Consider the following 13,679-nt stretch of genomic DNA (forward strand, 5'->3'; position numbering starts at 1 on the left):
AACCGACCCCCGAACCCAATTCTGGTTATCAAGGCCATTATTGGATCTTTAAAAACCTTTTATTTTCCAATGTTTTGAGTAAAATATTGGTGGCGACTCCATGAACCTATTTTCAAAACCATCAATTAAGGATTAGTCTGGTGTCCGGGCATTCCGATCCATTTGTTGCCTAAGTTTCATGGTCGTGCATGTGAGGATCCACACAAGCATCTCAAGGAGTTCCACATAGTTTGTTCCACCATGAGGCCACATAATGTCCCTGAAGATCACATCTACTAAAGGCATTCCCTTTTTCATTGGAGGATCTTGCCAAGGACTGGTTGTATTATCTGGCTCCTGGTTCAATAACAGGCTGGGATGATTTGAAGAAAGTGTTCCTCGAAAAATTCTTCCCTGCATCCAGGACCACTGTAATCCAGAAAGACATATCTGGAATTAGGCAACTCATGGGGGAGAGCTTATACGAGTACTGGGAGAGGTCAAGAGGCTGTGTGCTAGCTGCCCTCACCATCAAATTTCTGAGCAGCTATTATTGCAATATTTCTATGAGGGGTTGAACATGATGGATAGAAGCATGATTGATGCAGCTAGTGGAGGAGCTTTAGGAGATATGACACCTGCTTCTGCTATAGGGCTGATTGAAAAAATGGCGTCCAACTCACAACAATTCAATATGAGGAGTGATTCCATAGTTGTGAAGGGTGTGCATGATGTGGTAGCCTCAGATTCCACTGAACACAAAAAGCTGGAGAGTAAGATTGATGCTCTCACCACCTTGGTTTCACAACTGGCTGCAAATCAAAAATTAGCTCCACCACCAGCAAAAGTATGTGGCATCTGCACTTCAATTAATCATCCAACAGATGCTTGTCCCTCCTTGCAAGACTCTTCTACAGGTCCTGATGCCCCACAAGCCTATGCTACAAATATCTACAATAATAGACCAGCGCAGCAACAACAACAGTAGAGTTATGACCTCTCCAGCAATAGGTACAATCCAGGTTGGAGAAATCATCCTAATCTCAGATGGTCTAACCAGCAGCAGCAACAACAACAACAACCATTCCCTCCCTTCCAAAACAATGTTGGTCCTAGCAGATATGTACCTCCTCCTATCCAACAGCAATAACAGAGAGAACACGAAGCACCTGCACCACCAGCTCCTCAACCTTCTACTTTTGAACCTTCATTGGAGGAGTTAGTGAGGTTGATGACTCTTCAAAACATGCAGTTCCAACAAGAGACCAGAGCTTCCATTCAAAGTTTGACAAATCAAATGGGTCAGATGGCAACTCAGCTCAATCAGGCACAATCCCAAAATTTAGACAAGTTGCCTTCACAAACTGTGCAAAATCTGAAGAATGTGAGTGCCATCACCTTGAGGTCTAGAAAACAAATTGACATGCCAGCACCACCTACATCTGTTGTACCTACACCTGAGCCTACACTTGAGAAAGAGGGCCATACAGGTAGTAGCAAAAATTTTCATGCAAGTGGACCTTCTTCTAGTGCACACAGTGATGATCTACATCAGCCTCCTACCCCTCTTCCATTTCCACTAAAATCAATTCCAAGCAAAAAGATGGAAGAGGTGGATAAGGAGATATTGGAGACCTTCAGGAAGGTGGAGGTGAACATACCTCTGCTGGATGCCATCAAGTTCCCAGATATGCTAAGTTCCTGAAAGACTTTGCACCCACAAGAGGAAGCTGAAGGGAAATGAGCAAATCAGCATTGGCAGAAATGTCTCAGCACTCATAGGTAAATCTGTTCCACATATTCCTGAAAAGTGTAAGGACCCAGCTACATTTTGTGTACCTTGCATTATTGGTAACAATAAATTTGAAAATTCCATGCTTGATTTGGGAGCTTCAATTAATGTCATGCCTCTGTCTATATTTAATTCTTTGTCTCTTGGTACTTTGCAACCTACGGGTGTGGTCATTCAGTTGGCCAATAGGAGTGTTGCCCACCCCACAGGTTTTATAGAGGATGTCTTGGTTCGGGTTGGTGAACTTATTTTTCTCGTTGATTTTTATGTTCTTGATATGGAGGAGGGATTCTCCCATGGTTTTGCCCCAATCATTTTGGGTAGACCATTTTTGAAAACAGCCCGAACTAAGATTGATGTGTATGCTGGCACCTTGTCTATGGAACTTGGGGATATTGTTGTTCATTTTAACATTTTGGATGCCATGAAATTTCCTTCTGAAGCGCATTCTGTTTTTCGTGTTGAATTGATTGATGATCTAGTTGATGAACACATTCATGATTTTCATTCTTCTCATGCTAAGAAGCATTCATTTTCACTTGATTTGTATAGCTGTCTTTCATGCATTGAGTCTGAGTCTGAATCTGAATATCAATCTAACTGTGAAACTGATTATGAGGCATCTGAATTTGACACGTTGGGTGTTGTACCTCTTGGTCTTGATTTTATACAGTCAGAATGCACTAACCATGTTGCAGGAAGTACAAAAGAATCTGACTTGCAGGTTGAGGTACAGGATGCAGAACCCCTTCTCCCTTCTTTGGATCCTTCCGATGTTCAGCAAGCACCCACACCAGAGTTGAAGCCTCTTCCAGAGAACCTCAAGTATGCTTACTTGGAGGCTAATGAGAAGTTGCTAGTGATCATTTCCACCTCCCTTGATGCTGTTCAAGAGGAGAAATTGTTGCAGGTTCTAAAAAAGCATAAGAAAGCCATCGGTTGGACCCTAGCGGACATTCCTGGTATCAGTCCATCCACATGCATGCACAGGATATTACTGGAGGATGGAGCTAAACCAGTGAGACAGCCCCAGAGGCGACTCAACCCTATCATTTTGGATGTAGTGAAGAAGGAGGTGACCAAGCTTCTTCAAGGTGGGATCATTTATCCTATATCAAATAGTCAGTGGGTGAGTCCGGTCCAGGTGGTCCCCAAGAAGATAGGCTTTACTGATGGAGATGGTAAGGAGGAGTGATGAATGTTCTTCTCCTTAGCTCTCCTTATGCACGAATCTTCTTCAAGGAAATAGAAACCAACGTGATGAACACTAGATGGAGGAGATTCTCGGATAGGAAGAAGGCTTAAGCCTTGGATGGAAGCATCCAAGCTTAAGGTGGAAGGGAAAGCTCACTTCAAAGAGGAGGAAATCCTAGAAGGGTTCCTAAGGTGAAGCTTTCTCTCATGGTGAATCTTGAACGAAATTTGGCTGAATAAGCTCTCAAATTTCATTATTCTCAAAAGTGAATACAAAAATGTGAAGGTAGGACTTAAGTATGCACGGAAATGAAGCACATAGGCACCTAAACCAAAGCTACACAAATTGGCGCCTAAAGCTTGAATTCAAATTTGAAATTTGAATTCAAACTTTGGTGCACATGTGTAAGTCCGAAAATTTAGGTACCAAGGTGCATTTAGGTTTGATTTCAGAGTCATTTAGGGTTAATTTGAGTGTCACATGTTCAGCCACCAATGGTGCAAAACATGTGACTCAAATGTAACTTAAATGGCTTCCAAATTAAACCTAGTTTAACCTAATTAGCATACTTTAGTATTCCTTGTATTTTCCTATTCTAATGACCTAATTACATTGGTCAAACAATTACAATGGAAAGGAAAAATTAAAATAATGAAAATGAGCCCAATATTGGGTACCAAAAGCCCAAAGGCCCATGAAGCCCAAAACTAGGCCCAACAAGCCTAAAACCTAAAATGCTACTCTATGTGGTCCAAAATACAAGACCAAAATATATGATACCTATACTAACATGATGTATACAAAACATATGAAAATAGCTATAACAAAATATGGCCCATGAAAAGTTCAACTTGGGCCTTCCCAGGCCCATCAGGCCCATTGGGCCCTGACTGGCCCAAACCTTCATGTCTAGCCAACTCCTCTTGGCTCCTTCAATATGTCACCTCTTGCCTTCCTAGGCATGATTCCATCATCCCCTCCCTCTTGAAAAGGATTTTTCCTCAAATCACGAGGATGCATGGAATAAGAATCATCACCTACATGCACAACAAACCATGTATAAGAGGTGACATGTTTATGATGAGAAAATGGATTATGGATCCTAAGAGGAGTCCTTATATCTAGCCTAAGAAAAAATAAACTATCAAAATTAGACTCCCTAAAAGTAGAAATCGGCTCCTCTCCTAAGCATAACCTAGAAGTAAAACCTAAGAATGTAATAACACTATGACTAAGACAATGAAAAGAATGATTTTTAAACACTACAATATCTTGCCTAAAATACCCTAAATGGTAGCCTATGCTTTTCCTAAAATATAAAGAAAAGAATACTAGAAAACGTCCTAAACAATTTTGAATCATATTGTTTGGTAGATAAAATGTCTTGGAAAATCTTGAAAACTCATATAAACTATTTTTGTCTTGTAGGGAAGGGTGCAAATTAAGTTCAAATAAAGATGAACTTCCCATAAGATCAAAAATAGAATATGAAATATGACAAGATGTATCTATCAAACAATATATTCCAAAATTTGGGTGCTTTATTAGAACAACTATGGTAGAAGGATTCCTAAAGAGAGGAAGACTATCTTCCTTGGGCACCTCCAAGGAAGTAGCACAAGAAGTGGAACTAAATGTAGTCCACTCCTTCTTCACTACATCTTGAAGTTGAGATTCATTTTTCTTTAGAATGATTTGTTCTTGAATCTCTACTTCATGACTAGTGGTAAGATTAGGGTAAGAGTTAAGGTCTTTATTTATGAAGAGAGTATTTTGTAAATGATTTTTAGTGGTAGAACAACTCTCTTCACTCACAAGTCCTTTAGAGGAATTATTTTCCTCCTTACTCTTCCCTAAGAGCAATGCCTTTTTTCTTTCTTTTTCTCTTGTTTTTCTCAATTTTTCTTTTGCTAAAAGTTTTTCTCTCTTTTGTTTAATAATGTGAATTTCTTCCTCTAAAATTGCAAGTTGTGCTTTTTTTTCAAGTTTTTCTTTTTCTTTTTTTAAAGCTTCTTTCTTTGTCCAAGGTGTTAGTGATTTAAGCCTTTGAGTAGAATGTGAAAAACCTTTTGGAGAGCTTGAATCACTACCACTTGAGGAATATTTTCTCATGATTAAACAAAATAAAATTTTTTTTATATGCTATGCAAAAAGTTATAAAATGTTTTTGGTATTTTCTAGGAATGAAAATAACAATTGGAAGTCTAAGTGTACAAGTTGCACTATCAAGGGAGGTGAGCTACAAAGAGCCACTTAATAACCAAGCCTTTTCAAGTGGAAATCACTAAACTCCTTTGTGGTACTTCCAATTCCCCAAAACTTTTCACAAAAATTTTGAATGCTTTTTCACAAATTGTTTGTTTTTGAGACTAAACTAAACGTGAGCAAGTAAATCTACACAAGTCTAGACGAATTTAAGCAACTAAGTAAACACAATTAAAGTTCAAACACTTGAAGGAAGCAAGGATAATCAACTAGTCGGTTTGCCCTAGGTTGAAGCTTGAAACATATGAAATTTTCAAGCCACTTCCACTAGTACTACACGTGAGAATGCTAACAAGGAGTTAGATATACCTGACCAGCTTCTTAATACTCCCTCCAAGCTTTACAAATTGATTTTAAAATACAAGAGAGATTGCAAAATTTAAACTAGCCTAGAAAGCAATAAATGGCGGTTTTGGTGACCAATTAGTGACGGTTTTGTGTTCAACTTTTCTAACACTTGTTTAAGTGTCTTAATCCGCCACTAATCCTTCAAATTTGATGCTCCTGGACCTGCAAAGAATCACAACAAAAGAGGTTAATGGTGGCTGCCTCACAAGGTGAAAGGAATGGTCACTCAAGTGAAGGAAGTTTAGGAGAAGTTTTGGTCACTAAATTAGGTGAAATTTTTTTAGGTCTTAGTGTCCAAACTTTTCCTACTCTTTGTTGAGAAATGCTTGATCCTTGAGCAAGGATTTGAGGCCACTTACAGCACAGGGAAATTATTGAAAGAAAACTAGACAAGCAATAGAAGCACAATTTGAAAAGCTTATACCAAAAGTTAACAGTAATTTGTATATTTGACAAGACTCAAAGAGGTTCAACAAGTAAAACTGGAAAATAAGACTCCAAATAAAGCTAGCACTCAGTTAGGAATGTTCCTAGATAGGTACTAGAGTAGATGAACAAAACAAAAAAAATTTGAAAGCAATTGGATAAGTATAGAACAAATAGTAGTCAAAACAATAACAAGGAATCAAATGAATTTTTATCAATGAACACCTCTCGGCTTTTTCTATTTAAAATGCTTTCTCTATTTTTTTTTAATTCTTTCTTTTTCTATATTCAATTTAAGAGTCCAGAGAGTATATTTGCCTTTTGTTTCAAATTTTTCTAAGATTCCAAGCTATAGAAACCGAGACTACAAGTTAGCCAAAAATTAGGTCAAAATTCAAGTAAACTTGAGAAACTAGTGCACTAGTCTTTAGGTTTTGATTTGGATTCCTTATGAACTCTTTTCTTTTGATCTTTTGAACACTTTAGGCTCTGTTTTAACTCTGTTTTTCCAGCCTTAATGTATATATATATTTTTTTTTAAATTTGAATCCAAAGATAATGCACTAGAAGTACTTGAAATTTTGAATCATAAATGTTTTAATAAGATTTTTCAATGGAAAGTGATTTGAAAACTTTAAGAACACAATGGAAACCTAACTCTAAGGAAACTTGCTAGGACTAATAGCAAATCATGAACACAATAAGGTAAAAGAAAAAGCACATATAGGTAGGCACATTAGAAGTATGACCGAATCAACAATGTAGACACAAAATTCAAAATAACACTAGGTTAAACATGCTATTCAAGGAATTTGCAACATATAAGGACTAAACACAAACTTCTAAGACAAAATATAGATTCAAAACCAAAATCTAAATGCAATGCATGAGGTCAAATCACGGACACATACAAGGAATGGAGAGACTCAAAATAAACTCAAAATAAGCACAAGCAAATAGTTCCTAAAACATTGATTGTGGAAGAAAATCAAGAACAATCAACAATGGATCTATGGAACAAATTTGATTCAAAACACTTAGATCCGAATAGAAACTCAAAGAAGACAAGAAGAACACAATGAACAACACAAATTCGGACACAAAAAGATGAAGCACTTATCTTCTTGAAGAACCTTGCTCTTGATACCAAAAATGATGGAGATGGTAAGGAGGAGTGATGAATGTTCTTCTCCTTAGCTCTCCTTATGCACGGATCTTCTTCAAGGAAATAGAAACCAACGTGATGAACACTAGATGGAGGAGATTCTCGGATAGGAAGAAGGCTTAAGCCTTGGATGGAAGCATCCAAGCTTAAGGTGCAAGGGAAAGCTCACTTCAAAGAGGAGGAAATCCTAGAAGGGTTCCTAAGGTGAAGCTTTCTCTCATGGTGAATCTTGAACGAAATTTGGCTGAATAAGCTCTCAAATTTCATTATTCTCAAAAGTGAATACAAAAATGTGAAGGTAGGACTTAAGTATGCACGGAAATGAAGCACATAGGCACCTAAACCAAAGCTACACAAATTGGCGCCTAAAGCTTGAATTCAAATTTGAAATTTGAATTCAAACTTTGGTGCACATGTGTAAGTCCGAAAATTTAGGTACCAAGGTGCATTTAGGTTTGATTTCAGAGTCATTTAGGGTTAATTTGAGTGTCACATGTTCAGCCACCAATGGTGCAAAACATGTGACTCAAATGTAACTTAAATGGCTTCCAAATTAAACCTAGTTTAACCTAATTAGCATACTTTAGTATTCCTTGTATTTTCCTATTCTAATGACCTAATTACATTGGTCAAACAATTACAATGGAAAGGAAAAATTAAAATAATGAAAATGAGCCCAATATTGGGTACCAAAAGCCCAAAGGCCCATGAAGCCCAAAACTAGGCCCAACAAGCCTAAAACCTAAAATGCTACTCTATGTGGTCCAAAATACAAGACCAAAATATATGATACCTATACTAACATGATGTATACAAAACATATGAAAATAGCTATAACAAAATATGGCCCATGAAAAGTTCAACTTGGGCCTTCCCAGGCCCATCAGGCCCATTGGGCCCTGACTGGCCCAAACCTTCATGTCTAGCCAACTCCTCTTGGCTCCTTCAATATGTCACCTCTTGCCTTCCTAGGCATGATTCCATCACTTACTGTTGTGAAAAATGAGAGGGATGAGCTCATCCCGACTAGAGTGCAAAATAGTTGGAGGGTCTGTATTGACTACTGGAGGCTCAACCAAGCAACAAGGAAGGATCATTTTCCTCTACCCTTCATTGATCAGATGCTTGAGCGTCTGGCAGGTAAATCTCATTACTCTTTTCTTGATGGGTTCTCTGGTTATTTTCATATTCATATTACTCTTGAGGATCAGGAAAAGACCACATTTACCTGCTCTTTTGGTACTTTTGCCTATAGGAGGATACCTTTTGGCCTATGCAATGCCCCTGGCACATTCCAGCGGTGCATGCTTAGTATCTTTTCTGATTTTCTTGAAAATTGCATAGAGGTGTTTATGGATGATTTTACTGTTTATGGATCCTCTTTTGATGCATGTTTGGATAGTTTGGATAGAGTTTTGAATAGATGCATTGAGACTAACCTTGTTCTCAATTTTTAGAAATGTCATTTTATGGTAGAGCAGGGTATAGTTTTAGGGCATATCATTTCCAATCGGGGAATTCAGGTTGACCCTGCAAAGATATCTGTCATTGCACAATTGCCTTACCCCTCTTGCGTGTGAGAGGTGCGATCTTTTCTTGGCCATGCAGGTTTCTATAGGCGCTTTGTCAAAGAATTCAGCAAGAAGGCCCTTCCGCTATCTAATCTGCTACAAAAAGATGTTGATTTTGTTTTTGATGACAGGTGTAAACAGGCTTTTGACCGCCTCAAGGAAGCACTCACCACCACTCCAATCATTCAGGCACCTGATTGGACAGTCCCATTCGAGCTGATGTGTGATGCATCCAATTATGCATTGGGAGCTGTCCTGGCACAAAGAGTTGACAAGTTGCCCAGAGTGATATATTATGCTTCCCGAACTTTGGATGCTGCCCAAGCAAACTACACTACCACTGAGAAAGAGCTTCTGTCCATTGTTTTTGCTCTTGATAAATTTAGATCTTATTTGCTTGGTTCTCGTGTTATTGTCTATACTGACCATGCAGCTTTGAAGTACCTACTGAAAAACGCTAAGTCAAAGCCCAAATTGATCAGGTGGATGCTCTGGCTCCAGGAGTTTGATCTGGATATACGGGACAGGAGTGGAGCTCAGAATTTAGTGGCAGACCATCTCAGCAGGATTGAGAGAGCTGAGGATAGTGCTGACGTCTTTCCCATCCAGGATAATTTTCCTGATGAAAATTTGTTAACAGTTTCTGTTCCTTCCCCCACCCTTTGGTTTGCGAACATTGTCAATTATTTAGTTGCTTCAGTTTTTCCTCCTTTAACATCTAGAGCTCAGATTGATAAACTTAAGAGTGATGATAAACATTATGTTTGGGATGACCCCTATTTGTGGAAGTTTTGCAGTGATCAGGTAATCAGGAGATGCTTGTCAGACCATGAGATTGACTCCGTCCTGCAGTTTTGTCATTCTTCTGCATCTAGTGGTCATCTTGGCATTCAGAGGACAGCTCGCAAGGTGCTTGACTGTGGTTTTTACTGGCCCACCATCTTCAAGGATGCGTGGAAGATTTGCAGCACTTGTGAGCAGTGTTAGAGAGCAGGAGGAGCCCTTTCTTGGAGACAGCAGATGCCTCAGCAACCCATGCTATTCTGTGAGGTCTTTGATGTCTAGGGTATAGATTTCATGGGTCCTTTTCCTGTCTCTTTTGGTTTTTCATATATTCTCCTAGTTGTTGATTATGTTTCAAAATGGGTGGAAGGCAAAGCCACCAGAACTAATGATGCTCGGGTTGTTATGGATTTTGTCAGATCTAACATATTCTGCAGCTTTGGAGTACTGATCAAAGCCGTATCCGGTCAAATAAATACAATTAAATGTAGTACTAGGAAGTGACTCCTAGGTCGTCTCCCAAGGACCGTCTTTTACTATTAAAGGCTTAAACACACAGTGGGGGGGTTTGTTTTCGGATTTTCAGTTGGTGACACAATAAAACAAAATAAAACAGCAAGTAAAACGGATTGGTTCCCTACTCAGATTGCAACTCTTTTATCCCTGGTCCTCAAAAGATTTCTCTGTTCATAACTTAATCCTTGTTCCATCCGAGTTAACCAACTAAGCGAAGATTAACTCAAGATTTCCCTACACGAATTAAGAAAACGTATACAACATTAAACCTCCCCACAAGATTAAACAACTTGTGAGAAACCTGATTCATTAAGCATGAACAGGTATCAAAAACGTTCAGAGGTTCAATGAAGAAGAACCAAGCAAGCAGAACACAGATTCAAATACAAATAAAACCTCAAATAGATATTGCAATCTGATCAAGGAACCAACCCCAAGGGTTTTTAGCCTTCCATTAAACGAAAATACAAACGAAAATACAAAATGAAATTGCAAGGCAGAGAAGAGAAAGAAAAGAAATTACAAGGCAGAAAAGAGAAACAAAATGAAATGTATTCTTCAAATGTAAATATTCAAGTTCCACAACCAGAGAAGATAAGAGAACAAAACGAAAATGGCAGCTCAAAGAGAACAAAACGTGAAACTAGGCTACAAGAGAGCAAAACGTAAAACAGAAGAACAAAAAGAGAATCCAAAAACGTCTGGAATGATGAAGGAGGCTACTGTTCACGTAGTCACATCAGCCCCCCTCCTCTAGTGGCTGCCAAGTCATCCCTAGCCTAAACCTAAAATGACCTAAAATGAGATTGGGCCCCAAAACAGTTCCATGTCTGACCCAATAACAATAAAGTAGCCTAAAAACTAAAAATGAATGCTGAGGTGGAAAATGGTGCAGCAGTGACATGGAAGATGACATGGCAGATGACGAGGCAGCTCTACTTGAAGTCTAGAAATTAATTCCAAGCCTAGATAATTACTAAACTGCCCTGAAAATAAAAATATGGAATAATTAGATTCAAAAAATTCAAATTAGTTAAAATATGAATTACCGGTCCAATTAAAGCCCAAATAGAAAACAGTACAGATAATCAACAATTAAGCGCAAATCAGAGATTAAAATAAGTACAAAAAGGTAAGAAAATAGGGGAAAATATTGACTCATCAAGTTCCCAGAGCTATTGTTAGTGATCAGGGCACCCATTTTTGTAATAGATCCATGCAGGCTTTGCTTAAGAAGTATGGGGTAGTGCACAGAATTTCTACACCCTACCACCCCCAAACTAATGGGCAAGCTGAGATTTCAAATAGGGAGATCAAGAGGATCTTAGAGAAGAGTCCAGCCCAACAGGAAAGATTGGAGCAATAGGCTAGAGGACGCTCTTTGGGCACATAGGACTGCTTACAAAGCACCAATAGGGATGTCTCCTTATCGGGTTGTCTTTGGCAAAACATATCATCTTCCTGTGGAGATAGAGCACCGAGCCTACTGGGCTGTGAAGACCTGCAACTTCTCTATTGATCAGACTGGAGAGGAAATAAAGTTGCAACTGAGTGAGCTCGATGAGATCCGCCTTGAAGCCTATGAGAAATCTAAGTTCTACAAGGAGAAAACCAAGAAGTTCCATGACAGCTTGATAGCTAGGAAGGACTTCGTGGTTGGCCAGAAAGTTCTCTTGTACAATTCTCGGCTCGAACTCATGGGTGGTAAGTTACGTTCTAAGTGGATTGGACCTTTTGTTGTTACTAATGTTTTTCCTTATGGTACAGTTGAGGTCAAAAGTGAATCCACAAACAAGAGCTTCAAAGTTAATGGGCACCGTCTGAAGCCTTTCCTCAGCAATCCATCCTTGTTGAACGCAGTTGAAGAGGAGATGTCTCTGCTCGACCCCGCTACTCTCCCACCATGACTTAGGGAGTTTTCTTTCCCCTTCTCCTTCTTTACTTTTATTGCACTTGTCCAGATTTATTGATTGTTCTGATTGCTCTGATCTTCTGTTTGGGCCACATTGGGACAATGTGTGATTTAAGTGTGGGGGGGAACTGTTTTGGTCATATGCTTTTAGGGTTTAATTGTTATTTTTGGGTTTAGGTTTTATGTTTAGGTGTTCTGTGCAGTTTTGCATGTTTCTCTTTGATTTCTGGGTTTTGATAATTTGTAGGCACTTACTTCATTCTTGGATAGGAGTTTCTTGATACTATATGGTTTGAAATCCCTGTTTTTCTCTACTTGGAAAGATGATTTTGAGGTTTCAGAGGTTGTTTTAATTATAACAAATATACCCTGTGTGAGGATTTGAGCCACTCTCTATTCTTTCTTATGTGTTATGCCTCTTGATTGCTTACACAATTGCCTTGTCTTGACTCTGTTTGATACTTCTTGATTCACATGCATGTTTGGATATGATTAAGGCATTTTGATTCTCATAAGCCTCTAGCCAAATAAGCCTACCTTGAATTAACTCCTCTGATAACCCCTACTGAGCCTGCTTCCCCTTCTTTGTTTGAAGCTCATTACAAGCCTTAAGCGAAAAACCATGATTACCTTAACCTTAGGGAGTTTTGGAGCTTTGGAATTGTTTTGGGAATAAGTTCCTGAATAAGTGTGGGGGTGTGTGTATGTTTCATCGGATGATGTATATTGGCTAGTTGATTCCTTATGTTGTACACTTTACTTCTCTGCATGTTATCTTATCTCATTTCAAATTTTTCGTATGTACTGTTTACTACGTACTGTTCATTCAAAAAAAAATATCAAAAAAAAATATCAAAAAAAAATGAAAAAAAGAGAAGTTGTTTGAGGCAAGAGAAAGAGGATTGATCATCATAGAGGTCATTAGAGGTTTCTGGGTTTGTTTCTTGTGTGTATTCTTGACTTATTCCCCATTGCTCCTCTAGTTCCTCTGGTTTGTAGTTATGATGGAAAACTTGTTGGAGACCCGGATTGATGTTGAGTTCCCTTCAAGCTCCTCCCTAGATCTTGAACTCCTTGATTCTTCCTATGCTTGGTTAAGGTCTCCTATGGAGGAGGAGGCCTTAAGACCACCACGGTTGGTGGAGAAACACTCCCAAGAGGCGCCACTCCTTGAAGAAGAGATAAGCCCCTTCAATTCTCACTACACTCTTCTATGAAAGGGATAAGAGAATTGGATGCACTCAAAGAGGTTTAGGGACTTTTGGAAGAGATAAATCTGAACTCTATTCAGAATATACAATCTCAATTACATCAAAAGTGTTTTACAATGAAGGAAAAACGAAAATATAGGAGTAGGAAGCTTGGAGAGCAAGCTAGTCTTAACCATGGTTCACTAGGAACCATGGTAAGGTCTAGCTAACCATCCATGGTCTAGAGGCTTGGAGAGCAAGCTACTCACTTAGCTTGCTTAGTAAGCAAGCTAAGGAGAAGCTTGTGCTTCAAGCTTCTAAGCTTGAGAAGAACAAAGCAATTTGGCCAAGTGTGAACACAAGTGTGAACACAAGTGTGAACACATCTAGGTGGGTGGCTCTTTGGAATTAATTTACTCCAACCGGTTTTGAAATTGTTAATTTGGTTTAGTTAGGTTCATCCAATGTGAACAGAACCTAGCTAAATCAAATCTATGAAAAATTAGGAGTAAAATGAGTCCAATATGTAAATTTTAG

At 38.7% G+C, this 13,679-nt stretch overlaps 1 protein-coding gene across 1 annotated transcript; it reads left to right on the forward strand.

Moving 5' to 3' along the window:
* Nucleotides 1-1,225: 1,225 nt before the first annotated feature.
* LOC145957988 (uncharacterized) lies at nucleotides 1,226-9,728 on the forward strand. The gene is made up of 6 exons (XM_083074434.1): nucleotides 1,226-1,469; nucleotides 1,678-2,070; nucleotides 2,215-2,417; nucleotides 2,496-2,789; nucleotides 8,652-8,746; nucleotides 8,873-9,728. Exons 1-6 carry the CDS (start codon nucleotides 1,226-1,228, stop codon nucleotides 9,726-9,728), a joined length of 2,085 nt encoding a protein of 694 aa, XP_082930560.1.
* Nucleotides 9,729-13,679: the final 3,951 nt, after the last annotated feature.

Source organism: Cajanus cajan, chromosome 5 (assembly GCF_000230855.2).
Source record: "Cajanus cajan strain Asha chromosome 5, NIPB_CcT2T_4, whole genome shotgun sequence".
Lineage (NCBI taxonomy): Eukaryota > Viridiplantae > Streptophyta > Magnoliopsida > Fabales > Fabaceae > Cajanus > Cajanus cajan.